This window comes from Neomonachus schauinslandi, chromosome 3 (genome assembly GCF_002201575.2).
Source record: "Neomonachus schauinslandi chromosome 3, ASM220157v2, whole genome shotgun sequence".
Classification (NCBI taxonomy): Eukaryota; Metazoa; Chordata; class Mammalia; order Carnivora; family Phocidae; genus Neomonachus; species Neomonachus schauinslandi.
In genome coordinates, this window is record NC_058405.1 from 174,704,913 (window position 1) to 174,732,696 (window position 27,784).

Sequence of the window (27,784 nt, forward strand, 5' to 3'; positions counted from 1 at the left end):
CAGGGGAGTGTGAGTGCTTTTTATTCCGGGCTTAAGAGAGAAGTGGGTCTCTGAGGAGCTAGGGACTCTTGAGAAAGGTGGACAAGGCTTCCTGAGCACGTTGTGCCTTTTTTGCTGACTTGTCCTCTGCACCTAAAGTCCATGGTAGGATCCTGGGTCTGGGGAACCTCCGACAAAAGAGAGGAAGGTATGGGATTCTCAGAAGCTGGCTTCCACTCGGCTAGGGAAGGCCAACGCCCAGCGGGTGGGAGCCCAGATTCCCTGGGTTAACAGTACCCACGCCTGTCCGCGGGAATTTCTGTTACGTCAGCCTTGCTGTGGGGCCTCTGACTATGTAACCCCGTGCTGGAGATGCTGTTGCTACAGGAGCTCCTCTCAAGGCGACACGAGGAAACTATTCTCCAAGCCCATTCTCCGCAGTCGGGACAGAGACAGGTTAACTGAAGAGCCCCCTCAGCTTCTTCTTCTTGACCTTTGACAGCTGAGGTCTGTGCATAGGGCCTGAAGTACCCTAGAATGAAAAGGAACCCGAGTTAATAGAGGTGTTTGAACAGATCCACTTAGGTCAGGAGAGGAACTTCCTTGCTCCCATGGCCCTGGTGGGGATGAGGGGCTGACACAGGTGTTTTGAAGTCTCTGCCAGGCAGTGAATGTGACACAAGACTTCATGCCATGCGTACATCCCTTCTCCCCTAAGGAACAACCTCACAGACCATCACTGGAAGTGGGATAAGGAAGAAAAGGAGTCAAGGTCCTTCACTTAGTACAGGGAAGATGCAAAAGACCATGACTCCCCTATCTGGAAATCCGTCATCCGGTGGCCTGGTCACAAATATCCTCCAATATTAAGGCAGCACCTCCACTAAGTGACAACTCCAAGGACCTCTGGTTCAGGGGCTGCAGGTGTGTGACTCACTGGGGGCTCTTTCTCGGGCACTGGGAGGGATGGTGCTGGTTCTTCCGGCTGGTTCAGAACTTGGTTTTCGGTCCCTTGTGGAGAGGCACTGCTTGAGGGCTGAGGATCTCCTGAAATCAGAAAGATCAAGGGAAGACAGTGATAAATGCCTTCTTACCAGGGAGGCATTAGCATTTAGCAAGCATTCTGATCAAGGCCAGGGTTTAGTACTAATATATAAACAGACAGAAGTAGCTATAAATCCAACTTCCAGCTGACTCTCGGAAAGCCCTGTTTCTACTCTGAAGATTCCCCACTTTCACTAGGTAGGAGAGGAGTTTCTTTGACTCAAAACAGCCAACTACTCCTCAACAGACAGGTAGAGAGATGAGTCTTTCTTCTGGTCCTCTCACTAATTCTTCTAAGCACCTAGACCAGTTCCAGTGGGAGTTTCTGCAATGACGGAAATGTTCCGCATCTGCACTGTCCGACTTGGTAGCCGCCGGCCATGTGTGGCTACCGAGCAGTTCAAGTGTGGCTACAGCAAATGAGGAGAGGTATTTTTCATTTTGTTTCATTTGTATTTAATTTAAATAGTCACAAGAGGCGAGAGCTACCATATTGGCCGGCACAACCCGACACCGTAACTCTAACCCCAGGGAGACCAAGTATCTTTGGAGCTACTCACCAGTGCCCTGATGGTTCGGTCTCCCTTGGATCTCTTGTCTGGTGACTGCCATATACAGATTCTGTAAATTCATGACAAAGGGCCTTCCATCACCTACGCTGCATGCCTCTGGTAGTTTCTATAGGGGAGCGGAGATGCAGTCATTGGTTATACTCGATCACCAGAGAAAAGGAGTTTGATACCCCACTGGCAGAAGCGGGATCAACCCCAAAAGAATTTATATAGAGAAGTTCGATTCAACATAGGACGTCCCTATCCATGCCTTGTTGGGAACAGTATAAAGACCTCTCGTGAGGTCTTCTCTAATAGGCAACTCCAAATGTCTATCTTTAATTCCCCCAATACCTATTATGTTTTCCCATGAATACCCCTGGGGTATTCACCGAAGAGTCTCTAGGCTCTTTCTTCCAAAGGGATGACCTCTGAGAGGGCTGTTTTAGGAAATCATCTTTCCTAAATTGTCCCTGAGCTGTACAGATCACTGTTTTACTTACATTCACTCCTAAAGTTCCACACTAGAGAGAGAAAAAGGATGAAATGCAGGCAAAATGGGAATGACAGACTGAGAGACAAGGCTAAATTATGGAGCTATGGTGTTCAGTCGGAGGAGATGGGGGAACTAAAGTGTGCAAAGCTTTGGAGGCTTCCCTGCCATTTTACATTGCTTTACTGCAATCCATGAACCCACAAATGGGGGCAACCATTCCCCCAAGAGCGGAGAAAACTGGTTCTTGAGGGGTGAAAAAAATCTTATTCTTTTAAAGTATGAAACATCTACATACAGTACACAAACAGAATTTTGCTCTATCTGTGGTATTAAAATTTCCTGAGGGGGAGTGATTAGGAAAAAGTGTCTTAGAAAGGCTCCTGAGCAAGGTGATGATGGGGAGAAAGTTGAGAAATACAGCTATCCTCACACTCTATGTACCTGTTTCCTTCGCTGTGAATGAACTGTGGATTTATATCCACAGGAAAATGCTCTGCCTAGTTCAAGTTTCAGGCACTTGGCTTAACGGCTGACGGCGGAAGCAAGTGCAGTAAAAATGAGATGAAGGCGTATGATATCCCGGGGTCCCGAACCTGGCTGCACTTCACAATCTTGGAAAGGACCCAGAGTTCCTTCACCTGTGCAGGCAAATCGTCATGGTTCCCAGGCAAGCTAGCAGGTCTCTGAGGAAAGCCATGCCACCAGCTCACAGGGCACCCACCCAAGAATCCTGGATGGACCCACAGCTCGCGTCAAGGGCACTTGCTCTGTGCTCTAAAAGGCATTCATTTCTGAAAACCCGCCGCGGGAGAAGGATGGAAGAGAGAACGCAGGAGAGGTTCTGCTCCTTCCAGAGAAGGATGGAAGAGAGAACGCTGAACCACAGTCAGGACTCTCTCTCCCTGAGGATGGTGGGATCTGAAACACGTGTTGATCCCCAGGAAATGCAGCATCCATTCGTACTGCAACCCTACCTCCGTAAGCTCTCTATCAGGCTTGCACTTTCCCGGGAGACCACCAATAAAGTCAGAACTTGGCTTCTGGCCAGCAATCACCGCAGGAGTGAAAGGGCCCTGAGGAGCAAACTGAAAAGGGGAGGCAAACTCTCAGGCCATACACCTTGACCTCCCCTCACTCTCCTTAATTTCAGCTTCCCCAAGCCACGTGCTCCGAAAACATGTCCTCTGCTCTCCAGCCAGACAGCCCTGACAGCAGAGAGGCCAACAGCTGTTCTCCTTCCTCACCTCTCCTGTCTCCGGGGCCGCCCTTCAGATTGCTCACAAAACGTGGCCTCTTTCAGGCTCCGGCACACAGGGCTTGCTAGGCCTTGCGCTGTCTCTACAAACGGGTGGGGCAGAGTCTCAGTGGTCCCAGCTCCCTGCGCCCTCCGGCCCCGCCTGCCCCTTCTATGGAACCAGACAGACTCTTACGTTTTTTAGGGCAATCTTTAGCCAACTCCTGTACTGAGTCTCACAGTGAAGGGGCAAAAATGAAAGGCCATAAAGCCAGTGCTGTCCTGAGCCTAAGTCCAAATACAGAACCAGTATCTTGGACCTTCCTCCATCCTTCCCTATCTCCAAGAGATCTGGTCCTGCTGTTGTTGCCAAAAGTTATCCCACCTGAGTACTCTCAGAAAAGTACCACAAAGAGAATATCGGAGGCTGCCTGGGCGGCTCAGTCGGTTAAGCGTCTGCCTTTGGTTCAGGTCAGGATCTCAGGATCCTGGGATCGAGCCCCATGTCCTGACTCCCCGCTCATCAGAGAGTCTGCTTCTCCCCCTCTCTCTCCCTCTCTCTCTAGTAAATAAATAAAATTTTTAAAAAACAAAAGAAAGAATATTGGTACATTTGCTGCATATTTCCTATATGCTAGACACGGTTCTAAGAATTTAAATGTATTGATGCATTTTGTCTTATTCCCTCCTGTCTCCCTGGCACTTGGACTGAAGTAGGGCTCTGTAACCACCCGTGAATGAATGAACATGGTTGGCACTAGTATGACCCCATTTTACTGAGGTGGTTCCAACTAGTAAACAGAGCAGGATTAGAATCCAGACAGGCTGACCTCAGGGCCGACGCATATAATGACCACCCTATTTACTTCTCTAAATAGCAGAATTTTAGTCCCAAGGGCCATACAGCCTTTCCCAGGATCACAACCATCTGTGCCTCCCATCACAGATCACTTGCCTCAATTCCCATCCAGCTCAAGAACAAACTCCCTCAGGTGACAAGAGAGAAGTGAGCAGAGAATCTGGAGGTTCAACCTGAAAAGCTGGCCCCACCTGGAACCCTCAGGGGCTGAGGCCATCCCTCAATCCTGGTCCAGCCATTCCATCATCACTGATTCCATGCGCATTATCCTCACAATATGCAAGGAAAAGGAGGTGGAGAGGCCCGGGCTTGGGAAGGAGAAACATTAGCTCCCTGTGCAGGACAATGGCAGGGGCGAGCTGGGGCAGGCCACCGAGATCAAAGGGAGAACAGCGGGGTCAGGACTAAGAAAAGCAAACAGCAGTGCCCCCTGCCATAAGTAAGAAGGAACCAGGAGCAAGGTGTACCAGCCACAAAGCGGTTCACTGCCCAGAGCGGGGAGGGGAAGAAGAGACAGGTCGGTCTACTGTGGAATGCGTTCATCTGATTAACCCAGAATCAATTCTACGCAGCAAAAAGCTACTGAGATTCTACCATGTGTTAGGTACTAGAGGACTGGGGCGAGGGAAGGAGATGCACCCTTCCCTCCTCAGAACGGGGCTGAGTCAGCCAAAGATAAATAAGTCAGAGTCCCTGCCTCAAGGAGTTGATATTCAGGTGGGAGGAGCAGGCAGATTTCAGGTTTTTTCCAAGTGTTACGCTATCACAGAGTTAGAAACAAAGGGTAATAAGAACTGGAGAAGAAGAAAGGAAGGAATTCTGACCATCCAGCAAAAAGCCTGGGGCAGGATTGGGGGTGGTGAGGGGATGGGGGTGACATAGGCCAGCCTTGCGAATGTGGGGAAGTATTTGAATCACAAAAGTGTGAAAAGACAGGATATGTTGATGTATCTCATGGGAAATAAGACCAGAAGACTAAGTTCATACCCGCCAGATTGCTAAGGGCTTGGTGTTCTAAACTAAGGATATGCCCCTGGAAGTTTCCTTTGGTTTCACAAAGTGGCTTTCTCTACTACACCCGTGCTTGCCAAGGCTTGCTTGGCTCTGAATGACTATTGAATCAAGGGTGAGGGGTCAGAAGCATCCTCTGGGTTTGCCTTCATAGGCTTTCTGCTCCATTTCGTACCTCTTCACTAACTGAACTGCTAGACTGTGACTCTTCCGTAGGCAAAACAGAGCTACATTTCTCTCCTATCTCCAGTTCACTGGGACTTTGGCCCCTGCCATCTGGCCGTATCAGGAGCTTTAGGAAAACCAAAGCTACAGAAATCCTATAGGGCAGGGACGCCTGGGTGGCTGTGGGTTAAGCGTCTGCCTTCGGCTCAGGTCATGATCCCAGGGTCCTGGGATCGAGTCCCTCAGCGGGGAGCCTGCTTCTCCCTCTCTCTCTGCCTGCCACTCTCCCTGCTTGTGCTCTCTCCCTCTCTCTCTCTCTGACAAATAAATAAATCTTAAAAAAAAAAAAAAAGAAATCCTATAGGGCATTTTATTTCCCCTTCTTTTCCTACTGCAGCCCATTTCTGTTCCTAGTGCCCAAACTCCCCCTCTTTAGTGGAGATGTGTCTGTAACCTCCATCACCACCATGAGGTCTCAAACTCACTCCCAGTGGTCCAGAAATTCCAAGGCTCCCTCCTGCTCACTGACCCCAGCAGGATCTGCTGGAGAGATCCCAATTGTTGCTTTCCATTAGAAATAAGAGGTTGATGGAGCGCATGGGTGGCTCAGTTGGTTAAGCGGCTGCCTTCAGCCCAGGTCATGATCCCAGGGTCCTGGGAATGCATCCTGCATCGGGCTCCCTGCTCATCTGGGAAACTACTTCTCCCTCTGCTTCTGCCCCTGCTTGTGTGCTCTCTCACTCTCTCGCTCTCTCACTCTCTCTCAAATAAATAATCTTTAAAAAAAAAAAAAAAGAAGAGGTCAGATGTCCAGCCCTACTCCCCCCCCCCCCCCCCCAATTCCATCCCTCCTTTCCCTGAGGCTGTTTCAGAGGAGAAACCTTTAGAATTCTGAGTAAGGAAAGGCTGGACCCTGACGTACTGCTCGCCCTACTCAATATGAGCCCATGGCCCAGGAGACAGTGTAGGGGACAAAAGAGAGATAGGAACCATGCAAACCGGAACTCCCCAGCATCAGCCTTGAGCAGGTCTTTGGGGCGGCCCCCAGCTGTTTTGGTAGCACACCCAGCCGGGCAGGGCCCCCAACACACAGCTTCCAGAGCGTAGGAGTTCCTCTCCTCCCTCCTGCAACCTGGTAAACTCTGTGGGTAGCACTCACCAACTCCCCGCCCTGGAGAGCTCAAGCCTCCCTTTAGGAAATCATGGACATTTTCATCATTAGCTCCACGTAGGGTTAAGGACACACTGGAAAATTCTTCTAAAGTCTCACGTTACCAAAGGGTTACCAAAATAAATAGAGAAGAACAAGAAAAATGGTTTAGGACGAAGATTCTAAAGGGAAAGACTCTAACAAACAGAACTCCTCCCCAGTGCTCCTCTCCACCCTCCATCCATTCACCCAACAAATATTTACTGACCCTCTATGGTGTTCAGGATGATTGAGATGCTGGGGATATAACAGATTGAACAAGAGATTAAAAAAAAAAAAATCCGGGGCGCCTGGGTGGCTCAGTCGTTAAGCGTCTGCCTTCGGCTCAGGTCATGATCCCAGGGTCCTGGGATCGAGCCCCGCATCGGGCTCCCTGCTCAGCAGGAAGCCTGCTTCTCCCTCTCCCACTCCCCCTGCTTGTGTTCCCTCTCTCGCTGTATCTCTCACTGTCAAATAAATAAAATCTTTAAAAAAAAAAAAAATCCCCTACCCTCTTGAAGTCTACAATCTAGAGAGGAAGATCAACAATAAACACATAGCTGATTAAAACATACACTCTATCAGATGGTGACAGCACCACGGAGAAAAATAAATCAGTGCAGGCATTATGGGAGAGGGGTGGGGATGTGTTACAATTCTGAACAGAGGCCAAAGAAGGCCTCGCTGAGACAGTAATGTTTTTAAAAGACCCAAACAGAAGTGAGAGAATGATCCATGTGGCTAGCTGGGTCAAGAGACCAAAATTCCCAGTTTGCCTGGGTCTAGCCCTGGCTCACGCTTGTTGCTGTTTATTAAAAGACGTCCCTTTCTCTCTTATTAGGTCCCAGTTTGCACGATCAATTAGATGGTCACCCTGTATCAGAGGACGAGCATGGCAGGTTGGTGCAAATTGTCTGTTTATTTGAAATCATGAGTTAATGTAGTATGTTAGCTTCTGTTCTGTAAGATGGGGGCCATTAGAGCTTATTGAGGAGTGAAATGATCTGATTTACATTGTAAAAGCATCACTTTGAGTGTTGAAGGACAGGAGAAGTGGGCAGATCTTCTAGAATGCTGCTAGGATGATCAGGTGGAAGGTGGTGGGAGCCTGGGCCTGGGGGGCAGCAGGGGAGGTGGTGCGAAGTGACCAGATTCTGGGTGTATCTGAAGGTATGGCCAGCAGGATTTGCTGATGGAGTGGGTGTAGTATTTGAGAGGAGTCAAGATCACTCCACTCCAGGGCTGAAGGTAGATGTCACAGGGGGATGACCCAGAAACCTAAAATAAATCCCTAGACCAAAGAAAACCTGAAATGACCCCTACGGCCACAACACAGACCCAGCTTTAGTAGCAAAAGGGTGAGAGGAGAAGGAAAGATGAATCTAATGCCCAGGGGAAGTATCACAGTTTAAAAAGAGAAAGCCAGAAGTGGCTTCTCACTCAAAGAGGAAGCAGCAAGATTATCCAGGGATTAGAAAAAAAATTCTTAGAAGAAAAAAGAGAAGTAGAAATAAGCTTTAAGTTCTGGCTTGAGAGCCCAAAGACTTGGATTTGTACCTTAGGTCTATTTGCTAGTGGGAACATTTTGGGCAAGTTATTATACTCAGTCAAGGTCTGAGAGAGAGAGAGAGATGGAGGGATGGATAGATGGACAGGGGAGGGGGTGCTGAGACTAATAATCTCTATGTCAGGGTTCATGAAAGGATTAAACGAGAGAGTAGAGTAAGTACCCAAGAAATGTCCATCCCTTTCCTCTGCGAGGCACACTGACACTTTTCTTACCTGGCCCTGGTCCAGTGCCAAGGAGGCTCAAGAAAAGACTTAATGCTGTAGTGCATGCAAAGAAACCAGGTCCGACCCAGTTATTAACCCTTACCCACTCAAAGCATACACTCTTCCAACAATTCAGTGACTAATCAAAGTTCAGAGCAGGGCCCCACGGTCATGGAAACCCTGGCTGGTAACCTGTGGGTCCTTCACTGTCCACCGTCTCCACATGAGCCCCCTCCTCAGACCCTGGTGAGGACCATGGCTGAGTGGCTTCTGTACCAGCAGGTTCTAGCTTTAAATCCTCGCTTTGCCAGTCAGTGGCTATCTTCCTCCCCAGAAAAATGAGGATAGCTATCCATACCTATTTTCAAGAGATTGCTAGAAGGGTCACACGCAATAATACAAAGGTTGTTGTCTGCTTGGTATAGATGATGTCTCCTTATCTCCCCCAAAACTGCTCTGTTGCTTCTCAAAGATCTTCTTTGTTCTCCCAAAGTTCAGGACCTCCCCGCGAGGTCCAGGTCTCACTTCCATCCCTCTCACCCTCTTTCTGGCGGGGTGGGTGCCATAGTGGAGAGCAAAGCTAACCTCTCCAGAGGCACACGGAGCACAAGAACCTTGCTCCCCAAAACACTCCAGCAGAAGTATTCCACCTAGCCCCACCTGTCCGAGGACGCTTCAGCTGGGGGCCCTTTCTCACCGCCCCTTCCTGGCCCCACATGAGCCTCGTGCAAGAGGCTCCACCAGGCCATTTCCAAACCAATACACACTCAACAAAGGCTATTGGGAAAGCAGAAAAACACGAGCTGCATATCCGTCATCCACACAGTGAACAGACAAATGTATTTTGAAGGGATTAATCTCTGCATTTCTTCACAATCTGAGAGGGAAAAAAAAAAACACGTTACCAGGACACAGAAAAGAGACAGGGTGGTGATGTCCAGGTTTTTCAGAGACAACCAGCTCCCCCTCCCTCCTCCCTCCCTTCGATTTCCACAGCAGCTGGCTCGGATGAGCTGTCTCAGAGTTTCAGGCAAGATCCAGCCTCTGTCTGCTCCCTCATAGAATACCCCTCGGATTCTCTCAGCCCGCTGATTGCAAATCTCGCTGATTTGGGAGAGCACACGGTACCCTAAGCACACAAGGCGCGCTGCCCTTGAAGATGGCACGTGAAGACCAGACAGCTGAGGTTGCTCCCGTGTTTGGTCTGGCTTAGCTTTGTTTGGGTCTGTGTCATGCCAGGCCTACCCTGACCATTCTGGCCGCCGCCGCTGACCTGGCGCTGGTCTCCCTGCAGCCCCTAGCTCCCGAGCCGGGCTCTGCGAAGGAGAAACCACAGACAGGCCTGAACTTAATCTTGTGTTTGGGAGCCTGCAAATCCATTGCAGTCCACCTTGCCCCTCCCCATGCTAAAACAAGGCGGGGGAACAGCGGCACACATACATGCATACATTCAGGCATGTGGGTCTGCAGTCTAGTCAAACCGCTAAATGACTCTCTTTGCAGCCTGCCCTTCTAATGGGGTAGTTTTGCTGCCTCTCTCTCTCTCTCTCATGGTGCCGGAAATACAATGGAGATAAGATATGTGCACAGTTCAAAACATTTTGAGATAAAGTCCAGTCCTACTTATATTATTCAGATTTTTCTGGTTCCTCTTGAGGCCCAGCTTAGCTCCCTGAGCTGTACAGTCAGAAGAGATGAGAGACGGGAGAGAGACTATGAAAGAGATGTCCAAATGGACAGCCTGGGGGCACCTGGGTGGCTCAGTTGGTGAAGTGTCTGCTTTTGGCTCAGGTCATGATTCCAGGGTCCTGGGATCGAGGCCCGCATAGGGCTCCCTGCTCGGCGGGGAGCCTGCTTCTCCCTCTCCCCACTGCTCATGCTCTCTCTAATTAAAAAAAAAATCTTCAAAGAGACAGCCTGAATAATATCAGTAAGATTAACATTTTGGGATGCTTTCAGTGTATTAGGTACTAAGCTAAGCATTTTAATGCATTATCTCAATTAATCTCCACAGTAGCCCTATCAGCCAGGCACTAAGATCATTCTCAATTCATATATGAGAAACAAAGGCTCAGAGAGGTTAAGTGACCGAACCAAGGCCACAGCTAGAGAGTGGCAGAACGTTGAAGGAGAAGACCCAGGAGCCCGAACTCCAGAACATACCCTTGATCCGCTATGTTACACTACCTCTCAGAGTCACCCAGGGAGACAGGCATTCCTCCCTTCTGCTCCCGCCTCCCACTTCCCCAGAAGAAGGCTGCTGGTCCCCATTCTGAGGCCTAGCACTAGAAGCTAGCCCTCACCTGCTTCTTAAATCCCCAAAGAGCCCAAGAGACTGAGAGAGGGAAAAGACGTAAGGCCCTCCAGAGAAGGAAAGCCTACTCAAGCCCTGGAGGGTCCTCCAATGGGACTAGAAAATCAGCAAAAGGAGTCTCTGGTACAGGGAGGCTCTAGACTCAAAATCTCCTTTTAAAATAAGTACAGCCCCTCAAAGTCATAGCAGGAAGGCCCCTCAGCTCTGCCCCAAAAGAAAAATAATGGTAAAGGGAGTGGGAGTGGAGGTGGGGGGAAGGGGCCGCTGCGCTCATAAGAGCCCTTTGTGGTGGCTGCCCCTGAAAGGGGGTTTTGCTAGACAAGGTGGAACTTCTCAAGGTGACAAGCAAATGGTACAGCCTAAGCTGTGACCCTTTGCTCGCTCCATAACCACCCCTCCCCTTTGCAGGGCCGAGCCTACACTGTCCCCGAAGCCCCACCCAGCCCCAGCACAAACCGGGGCTTTCTAGTCTGGAGAGCGCCTAACAAGCAGCAAAGGGGCTGGGGGACCAGAGTGGTTTCCTGGGGGGGAGGAATCCTCGGAGCCCCTCAGAAACTGTGGCAGCAGCTCTCACTCCTGCTCCAAGAACAAGCAGCTCCTGTCAGCTCTGGCTCAGGGAGGGGCTCCGGCCAGCCTGTTTGGGAGACAAGCAGTCTGAACGATGGTCAAGCACCTCTCTGGAGTTCAGCCACCTCACCATCCTCCTCCCAAATGGAGATGAAACCGTGTGGTAGAGATCAGAAAGAAAAAGCGTAAGGTTTAATAACAACAAAAATCACAACTATGGGGCAGGCACCTGGCTCCGAAAGTTCTGGATCCCTGCCCTGTGCCACGAGCATGTTCAGGAGTGCAAATTTCTTTTTTTTTTTTCCTGTTCGAGGGAAGAGAGGACAGTCAGCTGGGTCTGCAGGGCACAGAGGTGATTTAGAGGATCTGCTAGTATTCTCTGTAGGACCTCTACCACTAAAGGGATTCTCTTTCACTCCAGATTACACGCTTGACAGCTGGGAACACAGCCCATGGTGGCCGTCATTCACGGGCTCCCTGCTCCCCATCCCCCGCCTGCTCCCTACTCCCTATAGGGTGACACAGTGTCCTGTCTACCCTACGAAATCTTACTCTGTAGGGTGATACACCGCCTCCCCATACACATCCATGTACACACACACACACACACACACACACACTCGTGATAAGGGCCTGATCTTCATGACCTTAGGTAGGTAAAGACTGAATAGGACACAATCACAGGGGAAAAGCCTGATAAATTGGACTCCACTAGAATTAGGAACCTCTCTGCTCATCAACAGACACCACTAAGAGCAAAACAGCAAGCTACAGAATGGGGAGAAAATGCCCGTAACGCGCATAACCAACAAAGGACTCGTTTCCAGAACAGATGGAGAATATATGAAAAATTCTTAAAAATCAATATGAAAAAGACAAATCACCCAAGAGAAAATGGACAAAAGGCCTGGTCAAATCTAAATGACCTACAATTACATGAAGAAGTACAGAACCTCATTAGTCACTCGGGAAGTTAAAACCACAACAGGGCCCTGCTGCATATTTACTATGATGGCCAAAAGGGAAGGGGCAGATGGTGCAAGTGTTGCCAAGGATGTGGTGCAACCAGAACTCTTGGATGATTCTTGGATGAGGCCAAACTGACACAGTCCCTTTGGAAAACTGTTTGGCAGTATCGTATCTACTAAATCTAAACATGTGTATAACTATGAAGCAACCCTTCCAATTCTATGCATATATCCAATGCAAATGGATAAATAAATTGTGCTATGATGTTACAATGAACTATTATCCGGAAATGAAAATTAACAGAGTGCTGGGCACCATAACAAGGATAAACTTCGTGAACATTTTGTTGAGGGAAAGAAGTCACGCACAAAGGAGGATGTACCATAGAATTCCATTTATATGAAGCTCAGAACAGGTCAAAATAATCACATGAGAAGTCAGGATAGTGGCTACCCTTTAGAGGTGGTATGTACTAAGTACTGGAAACTTCCTAGTTCCTGATTGGGTACTGATTATATGGCCATGTGCACTTTGTAATAATTCTTCGAGCTATACGCTTATGATATGGGTACTTTTCTGTATATATCTTACACTTCAAGTTGAGACATTTATTAATAAAAGATAAACCACCATGAAAAGCAATTTGGCAGTTCCTCAAAAAGTTAAGTGTAAAGTTACTATATGACCTAGCAATTACACTGCTAAGTTTACACCAAAGAGAACTGAAAACATATGTTCATACAAACACGTGTGCACACATGATCATAGCAGCATTATTCATAATAACCCCAAAGTGGAAATAACACAAGTGTCCGTCAGCTGATGGATGGATAAACAAAATGTGCTAGACCCATATAATGGCATAGTATTCTGCCGTAAAAAGGAATGAAGGACAGATACTTGCTTCAGAGGATGTCTTGAAAACATAATGTTAAGTGAAAGAAGCCAGACACAAAAGACCACATCTTGTATAATTCCATTTGTATAAAATATTCAGAATAGGCCAATCCACACAGAGACAAAGTAGATTAGTGAGTTCCAAGAGCTGGGGGGGTTTGAGGAAATAAGGAATGACTGCAGATCAGTACAGGGATTCTTTTTTTCAGGGTGATGAAAAGGTTCTGGAATTAAAATAGTAGCTATGGCTGCATAACCTTGTGAATGTTGTAAAACCAGTGAATTGCACACTTCTGGTAAATGTTATGGTAGAAGAATTGGAACTCCACTTTCTAAAAGGATTTTTTTAAAAGATAAAGTCTCTGCTCTCCCCTTATCTGCTTCCCATTCTATACTCAGTTTCCTCTTTGAGAAATAGACTCTCAGGCTCCCAACAGGCCCGGACAACATTTAAAGGACGTTAACACAGTCAGTGCGGCAGATCCCTGCCCAGTGACCAAGTGACTGGACTTAGCACAGAACGGGGACAGAGGATGGGATCTAGAGTCACACAGCCTTGGCTCTGAAAATAAGGCCGCCATTTACATATTCGTTTTATTATCTTAGCTAAGTGACTTAATCTTTTTTTTAATTTATTTTTTAAAAAAGATTTTATTTAGGGCCCCTGGATGGCTCAGTCGGTTAAGCGTCTGCCTTCAGCTCGGGTCATGATCCCGGGGTCCCAGAATCGAGTCCCACATCAGGCTCCCTGCTCAGCTGGGAGTCTGCTTCTCCCTCTGCCCTTCACCCTGCTAGTGCTCTCTCTCTCGCTCACTCTCTCTCTCTCAAATAAATAAATAAAATCTTTTTTATTAGAGAGAGAGTGAGCGGGAGAGAGAATCTGAAGATTTACGCTGAGCACAGAGCTCAACTCGGGGCTCAATCCCACCACCAAGAGATTGTGATTTGAGCTGAAACCAAGACTCAGATACTCAACTGACTGAGCCACCCAGGCGCCCCGTGACTTAATCTTTTTGAGCCTCAATTTTCTCTCTCTAAAACAAGTAAAATAACTCCTATCAATGAGGGTTGTTGGGAGAAGTGTTAAATGAGATCATGTGTGTGATGTGTTAATCCCATTCCCTTGAGTGTCCCAAGAATCTCTGCTCCTTGAAGGCAACCAGAAGCCCTTTAATTAGGCTGAATGGTATGGGCTCTGGAGTCAAAATGCTTCTGCTCGAATCCCAAATCCATCACTTTCTCTTGCTAGGCCCTTGTTTCTCCAGTGGCACATTGGCAATGATAATACTAACTGCATTACAGAGTTGCCATGAGGATCAGATGGTACATGGGAGGTGCTTGCTATGCTCCCCGGCACACAGAAAGCGCTCAATAAATATTAACTGCTACGATTCACTCAATCAGTCAACAAAATTGTTGACACCGCCATATAGCGTGCCATGTCCTGAGGATAAGATGGGGTTCACTGCCTTCAAGAAGCTCATAGTCTGGTGGAGGAGTCAGACGCATAAACAAATAATTGTTCTCCCTGGCCAGCACACACTGGAGCCTTTGATTCTGGAACAGTCAATAGCACTAGGTCTAAGGTATTATAAAACAAAGCTCGGTATGTGAGGAACGGTGTGGGGGGGGGGGCCCGTGGTGAACACACTGACCATGAATCAACAGTAGACCCTCCTTTTTTCTATAAATAGCCTCCAAGACGCTAGATACATAGGCATGCAGACTTCCTCCTCGGCATGACTTCTAGCTGGCCAGTTTAAGGGCATCTCCTAGATATCTGTCCCCAACCACCTCCTCCCCCCCGCATCCCCTAGATATCTTTCCCCCCCCCCAGGCATCTCCTAGATATCTGTTCCCCACTGGCTTCAAAGCTGGCCCCTTCTCATCTTTCAGATCTCAGTTTAAATGCCACTTCTTCAGCTCTCCTGCCCCGACCGTATCATCTAAAGTGTTTGCCCTTGGAGAAGTCTATTCTTTTCCCTCAAAACAATTACAATAATTTCCAACTGTTTATTTGTTTATTCATTTTCTATCTCCTTGACCAGGCTGTGAATTCCTAGAGTTCAGGTTCATTCTGCAGATATTCACTGAGTGTCTACTATGTGCCAGGCTCTGAGGTATGTGCTGGGCACTCAGTTTGGGGGCACAGACGTGGCCTTGTAGAGCCTACAGTCTATATTCGCTGCAGAGCTTTGGGATGGAAGTTGATCCCAATCCTGGCTGAGGACCTTCTTTTGGCTAGCCCAGTTAGGTATGGGCCCTGGATTGCCAATTTCTCACTGAGTCCAAAAAGCAAGAGGCTGGAACTCTGGGGACTTCTGAGTTCTTCTTCCTTTACAGTCCTAGATCCCCACAACCCAGTAGAGTTTAAGTTAGGGCACAGAGCACAAACTCAGAGCCATTTCTGGCTCTTTTTTTTTTTTTTTTTTTTATAAAGCTATCCATATCAGCTCATAAGAGCAAAAACTACTGGTACCGGGCAAAGGATGTACTGACTGGGGGAGGGGGTGGGATTGGAGGTGGGGGTAGGGAGATGAGAGTCTCCCTAAGTCCTGCAGAGAAGGAATAAGTAGACTTGGAGATTCTGAGCCCTGAGCACCTTTCAAATTCAATGCCCTGAGATTTTCAGATGGCAGCTTCCCACAGTCGGAGCTTCTCTATCATTGAGCCTGACTTCATCCCAAAGGCCGTTTGCTACTAAACCCAGCCTGAGGTTCTAGGGGATGCTGAATTAGACTCCAGTAAATATATTCTGCTCCAAGTTCTCTGGGAATAGGTAAAGGGAACACTGTTTTCCAGGACTGGGACTGGGAGATAATAAGATTCAAAGGATTATTGAAAAAGCTGCTTTAAATTCTTTATTAAATAAACAAGGGAGTACACACACACACACACGCATGCACGCGCGGAATAAATCCTTGCTTAATAGTAGGAGATAATTCCCGAAAGCAGGATCAAGGAAAAACATCTCAAGCCACAGAAACAAATATATTTATTCACTTGGCACCTTCTCTGAGCCAGATAATTCTAGGTCCAAAGAAATAAATGGATGATTGTGGGTTCAGCGAAATGTGTTCAGTTCTGGGATACACGTCTAAGCCCAGTCTGCCCTGAGAGAGAACAGCAGAAAAGCAGGCAGGACTTTTCGTCCTTGTCAGGGATGTCCCAACCCCACTCCCAAACTCTCTGCTCTTAACCTGTGCTGGAGGCAAACCAAAGCAGTACCATGGGGTGGGTCTGGAGGGTGGGGCCGGGGGAAAGACAGGTCCATTAATTCAGATATTGAGTTGAAAACAGGAGGGAGATCTATAGGAAGCAGCCAACTTACAGCCCCCAGCCCAAATCACTGCTACCAGATCTATCAGAATTAGTGGCGTGACTGCAGAAAAGCTAGCGAGGAGAAACACTGTCAGGTAGGGAATGAGATTTTGCAGCTAAATCTGTGTGATATTGCCCCAGGAAAAGGAGATTCTCTGGAAATCTCTGCACTCAAATTCCTAACTCAGCCCCAGGTTAGAATGCATGTCCTCAGCATTAACCTCCCTTGCCCCTCTTTGAGCAGATAGTAAGTATCGTGTTGTTTCCCTGGCACAAAGACTGCATATCCTGGAAGAATACGCTGAGCCCATCTATGACAGATTGAACATGGAACCTATAAGTTGGAGAAAATGCATGTGGAAAGAGTGGCTCTCCCAGGATCCATGATCCTGGCAGAGGGAGGAGGAGAATTCTTTTTTTCACTCAGCATTAAAATTTTACTATTATTCCAATTACAAACTGTGGCTCCTTGCCATACTAACATGATGCCACTTAAACCATCAGTAGATCTCTTTCTGGATTCATAATGATCTACCCACATTCTACTGGTTTCTTTGATGATCAACAGCACATTTTTTTAAAGACTTTATTTTTAAGTAATGTCTATACCCGACATGGGCTTGAACTCACAACCCAGAGATCAAGAGTTGCACCCTCCACCAACTGAGCCAGACAGGTGCCCCCCCAGCACGTATTTCCTAGCTAGATGGTACAATATGACTATGGGAGAAAACTATTCTCTGTATCAGATACAAATGACTTCAAAGTAAATTAAGGTGGCTAGCTTAGTTAAGCTCCCTTCTTTAGAAGTGTGTCTTGTCCACCCACAATGCCCCATAAAAGGGCAAGATGAGGGGGTCAAATCTGAACCACATCCCCTGGACTCAGCTAATTAGACCAACAGCGGACACCTGACCCAAGAGAACTCAATCCCTAGACCAACCAGATTCTCGCCATCAGGTATGTGACACAAAAGCCACGCAGCATGGATTCTTAGCCTTTTTTGTGTGCCATGGAGTGCTACACAGCCAAGTGAAGGCTGAGGACTCTTTTCAAATACATACAATACAACACAGAAGATTACAAAAAAAACCAATTAATTAAAATGCTGTTATTCCAATATTTTTTTACATGAGTGATATAAGAATATATATGCTTCTTCATTAATACATTAAACTACAAGATCTAATAGTGGGTCTGATAACTCATAATTTCAAACAGCGATGAACATAAACTATATTTCATGATATCTGCGGCCACTATAAAATGATCTAAAAATATCTGTGATTTCTATTTGTGACAAAAATCATAGATGCCACTAATGCAGTAGTGGGTTTTGCTTATATTTATAATAGAAGGACAGGACAAATGTCAGTTACAGGTTACTGAAGATAAGGTTGCAATCCGCTCCCCCCATCCAATTAATGAAACCCTGAATTCTTTTTTTTTTTTTTTTTTAAGATTTAGTTATTTAGTTGAGAGAGAGAGAGCATGAGCAGGGGCAGAGGGAGAGGGAGAGGGAGAGGGAGAACCAGGCTCCCCGCTGAGCCATGAGCCCGATGTGGGATTTTATTTATTGGAGAGAGAGAGAGAGCATGCACAAGCAGGCAGAGGGGCAGAGGGAGAGGAAGAAACGGACTCTGCTGAGCAGGGAGCCCCATGTGGGGCTTGATCCAGGACCCTGAGATCATGACCTGAGCTGAAGGCAGACACTTGACCAACTGAGCCACCCAGGTGCCCTGAAACCCTGAATTCTAAGCGTGGATGCTCAAGGGAACAATGGACCCCAGGGTAAAAAACTGATGTAGAGACTTTACTGGATAACAGGGGATACTTAGAAAGGCCACACAGAGCTAGTCAGAGTGAACAACAAGACAAGCCAAAGCTGGGTGCCAGTCAATAATTTGTAGGAGCAGAAGCCAACTGGCCAGCAAGTCGGCGTGAGGGCCAAAAAGGAGCAATCTTGAGATCCCAGAGAAAGAAGCTGTCTTTCCAGCCCCTGTGAGGCATGGTTAAGTGTCCTAAAATTAGGTATCGAGAGATCTCCCTGTGCTTCCTCAGTAAATTTCCCTTTCACTTAAGCTAATGGAGGAAATTTTTTTCCTTACAATTAATTGCCAAGATAATATTTATTTTATTTAACTTCAATTAATTAGCATATAGTGTATTATTAGTTTCAGAGGTAGAGTTCAGTGATTCATCAGTTGCATATGCCGAGATAACAGTTAAACAAGGAAGCTTACTGACAGTTTATAATACGCCACATATATTTGTGTATATTAATATTCCACTGGATTATAAATTCCTTAATAGTGGAGACTACGTACAACCTTAATTCTGTGAAGCCTGTAGCGGCTGGCTTCTGTGGGCCTGCTGCAGAAGACACTAATCATGTCCAGTGGCTCCCAGGAAGAGGGAAAGTAGACCTGGGCAGTCCATCTCTAGATATTTAGCTGGCAGGAGCCAGACGAAATGGAGCAGGATGAAAACTCAATGAAGAATTCCTGGTACTACCTGAGTCATTGTGGATCTTTAGGTTTGGGGAGGGCAAGGGCAAGAAGGAGATATAAATGGCCAGAAGAAGAAACCAAAGCTGTCAGAGGTCCTCTTGGGAAATGCATCTTAAATAGACATCCCATTTGATGGGGGGCAGGGAGGGACTGTGTCCTGAACAGCTTTCCTGTTACAAAAGTAACACTCACGGTCAATGCCTCAACATCACCAGACGGATGTAGGCCTGGGGCAGCTTCTGTGGAGAAGGGAATAGAATGACCCTCGAGACTTCTCCAGCTGCTCTTCCCAACGTTCTTAACCCACTAAGGGTATACAGGAAAGGACACGCGAGGGCAAAGGAACTGAATATTACCGTTAATTGCTTAAAAACGCAGTGGCTGGTGGGTACACGGTGTTTGTTTTCTTACCCTTTATACCTTAGATACGTCATGTATTTTCTCTCATGGGTCCCAAATATTTTATAGTGAAAATATCTTAAAAGACACAGTGAAAACCAGATCAAATCAAACATCCCAGTGAAAATATGAAAACTATTTCACACAACATCTGCAGTGACTACCAGATTCCAAGAACAGAAGTCCGTTGAGCGACATGCTCTCCAGCTTTGAACGAGTGCCTGGCCCCTCTGGACTCCGAGTTTAAGGAAGGGCAAGGATTCCAAGGAGCCTGAGGTTCTAGGAAAAAAAAAAAAATTCTGGATACAAAGTCACTTTCCAGAAAGATAAGAAGCCCGCAGGTTGCAGGTTAGAAAGCTGAAGTGCTAGGCCCCAGTCACCTGCCCCCAGTTTAACTCAAAATATTCATTCATAACAGAGCACCTGCTAAAACCATGGCTGGGGTGGCCATGGAGGGACATGGCCTCAAAGTGTCCAGTGAGGACTCTAAAATCCAGTGCCTAGGAAAAATTGAGCACGGCCTAACAAGGCACCAGAGGAAGGTGGAGTACAGGGAGACAAAAGGGGAGGTTGAAAGATATGCTTCAAGTCAGAGCTCGACTCAGAACAGGAGTGTGGTCGCACTACGGGGGAGCGGAGGGTGGGTGGCAGGAGACGGGGTCTGGAGAAGGAGAGAAGCGGGAATCTGCAGAGGAGTCAAGACAGGTCTGATGAGGAGGAATTTGTCCTAAATGGATGTGAGCAGGCCTGAGGCTAAAAGCTGCTTCCTGAGACTTCAGTCCTTCAGCCCAGGACTTCTCCCCACTCCTTGTCCTCTCTCCTGGCTACAGTCCACGTACTCTAAGATCATTTCTAGGTATAGTACATCTCAAGCTCTTTTGGATCTAGGTTTCACTGAGGAGGACAGGATGCCCTGGTTACCTAATATAGCGCTTCCTACTGATACAATCCCTACTTCCTTGCAGGAAGCCATAACCTTGTGGGTTTAAGATTCCCCCTGAGTTTGCTAAACCCCTATCCTCAGGATCAGTTAGGAGGCGAGGCAGGCAGCTCTGACACCAGGCTGACCCTAGGGAACAGAAGAGCTACTCCAGGGTTCATCTCCAGGTGAGGGGATGAAGGAAGGACCAAACTTAGGCTCTGGTTACAGGGCATCTTGAACACCTGCTGATAATAAAACATTATCTGTCAAGGCTTTGGCCCTCCAACCCACCAAAACAGAGGAAGAGGGTGGGAGAGGAATTTTATTCCCTCTGATTCCCACCCCAGGGAGTAACAGCCCCCACCCCAACTCCACCCCAAAGGCCACTAGCCAGAGCAGAAGGGACCTGAGGGAGACTCTACAGGAAGGACTGACCAAGGGACAAGGGACTGTATCGGCCCCTTCCTACAAAGCGAAGGCAGGTAGTGGACACGGGAGAAAGGCTAAGGAGACACTTGGCCCAGTCCACTACCCTCCGTTTCCACTTCTATTGTCTCTAACTACCGAGGTGGCTTCTGTAAGATCTATGGGAGAATAAAGCAGAGAAGGGCAAGGAAATAAAAGCCAACCATGATAAAAAGAGACCGGGTAGCACATAGAAGGCTAGCCCAAGAAGCCAGGTCTCCAGGTTTTGAGGAGCGCATCTTTCACCGAGAACCCTGAGAGTTAAAGGAGCTCACTGCAGTTCTTAGCACGTGGGTACAATGCTTTATACCTAATGGTCACTTTATAGCTGGCCCCTGCCCCCCTCATTCCCCACACAATCGAAACTGTACTTTATGCAGACCCCTTAGCCTCTGCCCACTTCCTGTGCCTGGGCCTGATATGGTTCGGAAGAGCCTCAGACCACAGCAGTAAGAGTCAAGAGCGAATAGGGGTAGCACCATCCATAGCAGGAATTAGCTTCTCAATCAAACTCTTAATAACCTGGAACCTAGTTCAGAGAGGAGGGGTATGGGCAACACTATAAATGCAGTCAGAGGAACGCCTGGTGGCGCAGTTAATTAAACACCTGACTCGTGGTTTCTGCTTAGGTCGTGATCTCAGGGTCATGAGATCGAGCCCCGCATCAGGCTCCTTACACAGAGGGGAGTCTGCTTGAGAAATTCTCTCCCTCTCCTTCTTCCCCTCTGCAACCCCCCCAAATAAATAAATAATCTTTCAAAAAGATAAAAAAATTAAAAATTAAATGCAATCAGAAAAGTGTGAAAGGAGCTAAGGGGCAGGCTTCAAAGAAGTAAGACAGGACGTGAGAAATATGTTCACTGAGGTCATAAGGAACACTGAAGGCAGAAAATCAGAGAAATCCTGGGAAAAGCAATAAATGTATCAGTTAGACCACATCTGGGTTGGGCCCAAGAAGAGAAGCTTTGAGAAGCTGACAAAAAGTAAGAGGCTCAGTAAATCAAAATTTAGATTGGAGGAGAGAAGTGGAGACTCACTTACTCAGGGGCTGCTGGGTGCAAAGCATTCTGTCTCATCCAGAAACACTTCCTAAAACAGGATCCCAAAGCCCAGAAATCAAGGAATCAAACTGAGAGAGGGACACTTGGGAAAGAAAACATGGAGCTCTAAGATGTCTTTCTTTCTAAATCATTCAGGGCGGGACAAAAGTGAGAGGACCAACGTCTTGCTATTTTTTTTTTAACCTCTTTAAACTCTTTATTGCATAAAGTTGGTAGAATTTTGCAAGACTAGTCCCCTCGGCGGGTGGGGGGAGCGGGGGGAGGGGGCACCTGACGAGGTAGAAGAGTTGAGCCGAGAAAGATTCTGTAAATATAAGGTGCTGGAGAGATGAAACTACTGCTCATTGGATCCAACCTGTCAGTCATCCGTGCTCTGTGATCACACCTAAAACTAGATGGGCATTAATTCAACAGATATGTACTGGGGCCCACTGTGTTCCAGGTACTGTTCTTGGCTACAAAAATGAACAAAACATAAAACAATTCCTGCCCTACGGCACTTATATTTTTAGTGGTGGAAGATCACTAATATAAAATAGTATGTTAAAGAAAAGAATGCTGATGCTACAGGGGGGAAAAAAGAAGAGTAGGATAAGGAATTGGGAGTGTAGGGATGGAGGAGTGGATTGCCATTCTAAATAGGGGGGCCAGGGGTGGGCTATGACGAGATGACATCTGAGCACAAATTTGAAGGACCTGAGAGATTTAGCTCACGGGTATCTGAGGGACAAGTGTTGGAAACAGAAGGAACAGCTTGTGCAAAGGCTTAAGGCAGGAGTGTGCAGAGTGTACTGAAAGAATAATAAGATGGTCAATGTATCTAGAGTGAATTCAAGGAGTAAGAGATTATAAGAGAGGTCGGAGAAGTTACAGGGCTCAGATAATACAGGACCTTATCAGCCATTATGAGGACTGCTTTTACTTGAAGTGACATGGGAACCCTTTGCAGGGTTTGGAGCAAAGTGGCTGACTTAGAACCTTAAAGGATCCATCCAGCTTCCAAGTTGAGAACAGACTGTAGGAGAACTGGGGTGGAAGCACAGAGACCAGTTAGGAGCCTAACAGTCATCTGAGCAAAAATGGAAGGTGGCTCAGGTCAAGGTGGAAGAAGCAATAGAAGAGTCTATATCTATTTTGAAAGAAGAACCAACAGAATTTCTCAATGGACTAGATACGAGAAAGATAAGAGTTAATTAAACATGACTCAAAGATTAATTTTTAATTCAAACAAGTGGAAGGACAGAGTTGCCATCAACTGAGAAGGGAAGGTTAAAGGAGGAACATGCTTGGTGTAGGTGTGCTGGGGAGAGAGGGGGAAATCAGGAGTTCGATTTGAATGTGTTGAGTTTGAGCTATCAGACTTTCCATTGGCAATGTTGAACAAGCAGCTGGAGACACGAGTCCAGGGTTTGGGAAGATCTGGGCTGGAGATACAGGCATAAAAATGGTATTCAAAGCCATGAGATTAAATGTAATCACCAACAGAGGGAAGGCAGGTAGAGAACAGATGAGGACCAAGGACGGAGCCTTGGATGTAGTACAGAAAAAAGAAAAACATCAAAGGAGATTATGAAGAAGAAATAGAGAATAGAAATAGAAAAATAAGGCCAGTAAAGTATACATCTCTGGAAGCCAAATGAAGAAAGTATGTCAAGAAGGACTGGCTGGCCAACTGTATGAAAGGCTGCTTGTAGACCAAATAAGACGAGAACCAAGAACTAACTATTGGATTTTGCAATGAGGAAGTCAGCCTTGACCTTTTCAAGAACAACTTCAGTAGAGTGATAAGGAGTCAAAACCCCACTGGAATGGTTTCAAGAGAGAACAGGAAGGGAGGGATTGAACACAATGAAAATAGACAACTCTTGTAAAGAGTTTTGCATCAAAGCAGGCAAAGAAGCAGGCTAGTAACTGGTGGGCAAAGTCAGGTATCAAGAGGAGGTTTTTTGAGACGGGAAAAATAATAGCACATTTGTGTGCTAATATGATGAGCCTATAGAAAGCAAAAAGTTAGAGACAGGAGAACTACTGGAGTGATTTCCTTGATAGGAGACATGGAATCTAATGTACAAATGGAAGAAGTGCCTTCAGATGGGCAGATGGCGAATTTTTCTATACAAACAGGTAGAAGGGCAGTGTATGAGGGTATATGTGGTAGCAGTGAGTAGAAGCGCTGCTGTAAATCTGTTAAAGTTCACTTCTGATGACTCTTCTTTTGTTCCCCGGCAAAATAGGAAGGAGGGTCAAGGTGGCTTGAGGAAAGAGAAGAAGGTGTGAAATGATGGGAGAGTGAATGGGTCAGGGAAATACAATATGAATGCCTGGCAGTATTAAGGGTACATTTGAGGTTCATGGTCAAGAATTTATTTATTTATTTATTTTTCTTTTTTTGAGAGAGACAGAGAGACAGAGAAAGGGGCGGGGGGCAGAGGGAGAGGGAGAGAGAGAGAACCTTAAGCAGGCTCCATGACCAGCATGGAGTCTGATGTGGGGCCGGATCTCACGACCCTGAGATCATGACCTGAGCCAAAATCAAGAGTCAGACGTCAAGAATTTAAATTGAAACTAGTCAGCATGGTTGTTATAGTTTTGTTTTCTTCTGAGCTGACCATGTTTCGCTATATATGCAGGTATGGAAGAGGCCAAAAAGTGGGTTTGACTATACACAAGAGATGGGCAATAGGGTCAAGAACACATGCAAGGAAGTGATTCTAGTGACACCACAGGAGCTGAGTAAAGAAGGGAAGCAGGCCATCAAAGGAGCCAGGACAATGAAAAGGAGAGTAAGATCCATGGACTGGAGGTCCCTGTGGGATTAAAGGAAGGTTGAGTTGAGGTAGAGAAAGAGAACTGGAACAGTAAGAGGAAGAAGTGGTTGGAAAGGAAGATGTGCAAAATTGAGATGATGGAGCGGTTGTGATAAGCAGCCATGACAAGGTCAGGAGTAGACTCGAGGCCAGAGTCTCTAAACAGCAGTCACTCTGGGCTGGACAACGCTTCGCCACGGTGGGCGGGGGCAGGGGGGCATCCTGCCTACTACAGGGTGTTGAGCAGTGTCCCCGGACGCTTACCCACTGCCAATAAATGCCAGCAGTGTCTCTCAAGTTATGACAACCAAACATGTCTCCAGACACTGCCAAATATTCCCTGTGGGCAAAACCTCCCTTTGTGGAGAAGCATTGCTCTGGAGTAGGACCACAGAAATCAGTGAATGAGATAGAGCAGAAGTCAAGATAATTAGGGAAGACTGGAGAAAGTGGCGGTGAGTCAGGAGCTAAAGTCCTCAAGAAACAAATGCGAATGACTCAGAGTCACTGCGCTACAACAATAAAGACTACCGGAGGATATAACCTGACAAGAGAGCCCAAACCGGGCTTTTTAGGGAAGAGGAAGGAGAATGGTCAGAAAGCAGCAATTAGAAGCACGGAGGACACATAGCCCACCACCAAACTCGGTGGTGAGAGGACTCTCCAAGAAGAAATAGCCACCATGTGAGTGGGCTGCAGATCAAGAAGTGTCCTCCACGAAAGTCAGGTTTGTGAGCAAGGAGAACGGAGTGCTCAGAGAAGAGACTAAAGATAAAGGAAATTTTGCTGATGATACACTATTAATTCCAGAAGGCACAGTGGAAAGGTTCAGGAACTGGGGAGGGCTGGGAAAAGAGGACAGAGGGAAGTGCAAGGCGTGTCCCTCAAACTGGAAGGTGGAACCCGGTGGGAGGTCCACTAAGGGGAGTGGTGGCTTAGTGGACACAGATCTTCAAAACAAGAGAAGAAGGAAGCTTCCTATTATTTTAGCAAGAAGGTGGCCAAAAGGTAAGAATCTGCTGGGAATATGGCACATGCCACTAGCAGTCACACTGTAATTACCAACCCCAGGCTAAACCTGGTCTAGAACAAGAGGATCATTTTCTAGGCTTCCCCACAGAACAGCACCAGCTTTAATATGAGGAAGTCAACCAAATGGACACACATCTATCAAGAGATGAGAACAGGGTTTTTAAAAACCCAAGAGCTAAGGAAATCTTCAAGAAGGGGGAAGCTTGAGTAAGGTTCGTGCAGACAGGCCTAAAGTCCTAAGTGAGATTCTTTGGGTCAATTAGGCAAGTGCCTTCTTTACTGGAGGATTCGAAATTAGGGTGATCTAAGAGGGGCAGAGGGTCTCTAAAGAAGCAACGGAATATGGCCAAGAATCCAGAGGACCTGATCTAGTGCTTACACTCTGGAAGAGAATCAGATGGACTGAGAATCCACTCCCCCCTCCCAAACCAGTCAGGGTTAAGAAAAGAACCTGGGCGAGTAAGCCAGGGAAGCCAAATCAATCAAATTAAGAAATAGCAAAGAATTCTGTCAGGATAAGGAATTGGTGTTGGGTAAACTCATCTACTACTTTTTCTTCCTTTTAAAAAAAATTACAAAATGACATTCCAACTTCACACTTAGATACACACTTAACACTTCAGTTTAAACACTACGGAAGTATAGAAGTAGAAGTAAAAGACGCCCTTCACTTAGCCTCCAACCCATTCCTCAGAGGTAACCACTGTGAACAATATGGTGTGTGTCTCCCCAGACTTTTTTCTATTCTTATACAAATATACATGCACAGAGGTGTTTTTTCCCCCCAAATGGGACCACACTGCATATATTCTTATGCATTCTGCTTTTTTTCACTTACTAGTATATGATGGCTATCTTTTCAAGGTAGATGTAGGTCAACCTCATTTTTTAAATTAATTTTATTTTATTACGTTATGTTAGTCACCATACATTACATCATTAGTTTCAACCTCATTTTTTTTAATGGCTTCATTGTATTACATTGTATGGATAAACCACGATTTTTTTTTCATATTTACACAACGGGCATTTAAACTGTTTCCAATTTTCCCCATTATAAACAACACTGCTTTGAACATACTTGTGTACAAGTGTTCACACGTTAATAATTCTACAGATCACATTCCTACCTGCTGGATTAAAGGATATATTTGATACTTCCAAAAAACCCTGGCCTCCAAAAATAATGTATCAATCTGTATTCCCACTAAAATTGTATGAAGAATGCCCAATTCCCCATAATCTTGCCAAAGATATAACAATTGATTTCAATTTCTGCCGACTGACAGAAGAGGATCTCATCCTTGTTTTATTTATTTATTTATTTATTTTTATTTATTTATTTTTATTTATTTATTTTTAAAGATTTTATTTATTTATTTGCCAGAGAGAGAGATAGCGAGAGCAGGAACACAAGCAGGGGGAGTGGGAGAGCGAGAAGCAGGCTTCCTGCCGAGCAGGGAGCCCGATGTGGGACTCGATCCCAGGACCCTGGGATCATGACCTGAGCCAAAGGCAGACACTTAACGACTGAGCCACCCAGGCGCCCTCTCATCCTTGTTTTAATGTGAACTCTATTTTGTTCTGTTTGCTCAGTTTGGTGGGGGATTATATGTCAGTTTAAGAACAATGAGAACTGTTTTCAAATTCGTTTATATGCAGACATATTGAGCCAAAAAGATAGCATCTTTGTTAAATATACCGACTGCTAAATGGAAAGAAATATGAGAATAATAATAATTAGACACACAAACAATCCTTCGGAATGTTTACTGTGAGCCACACCATGTAAAGTACTCAAGTATGCTATCTTCCTTAGCTCTTACAACTCCGTGGAGGGCACGAATATACCCATTTTCCACCAAAAGAAACTGAAGCCAGATAGCTGAAGTACCTTTCTCAAAGTACCTTTCTAGTAACTGAACGTTTTTAACCCAGACCACCTGACTCTGGAGCCTCCATTTAGACAAGTAACGTAACTTGCTCAACCAATGTCACATAGGCAGTGGATGGTGCAGTCAGGATTCAAAGCCAGGTCTGCCCAACTACAGAGTACCCATATGTAAGGTGCTTGTTTGTTTAACAGAACTTGCATCACCTATATGAATAATGTAATGATAGTGTGGGGAAGAATTTGTTCCTATCTAAACTTTTTTTTGTTTTCTTTCTTTCTTTTTTTTTTGGGGGGGGGGGGTTCTGGTTTTGGTATTTTTGGTTCT

At 46.3% G+C, this 27,784-nt stretch overlaps 1 protein-coding gene across 1 annotated transcript in view; it reads right to left on the bottom strand.

Annotated features, from left to right (window-relative positions):
- NHEJ1 (non-homologous end joining factor 1) overlaps positions 1-27,784 on the bottom strand; it is a 78,755-nt gene continuing 50,971 nt past the window's right edge. Inside the window, exons 6-8 of the mRNA XM_021703174.2 lie at positions 1,584-1,701; positions 917-1,026; positions 1-511 (exon numbers count right to left, since the gene is read on the bottom strand). Coding sequence (XP_021558849.1) covers positions 437-511; positions 917-1,026; positions 1,584-1,701 — 303 coding nt within the window. The 3' untranslated portion in view covers positions 1-436. The remainder of the gene's footprint in view (positions 512-916; positions 1,027-1,583; positions 1,702-27,784) is intronic.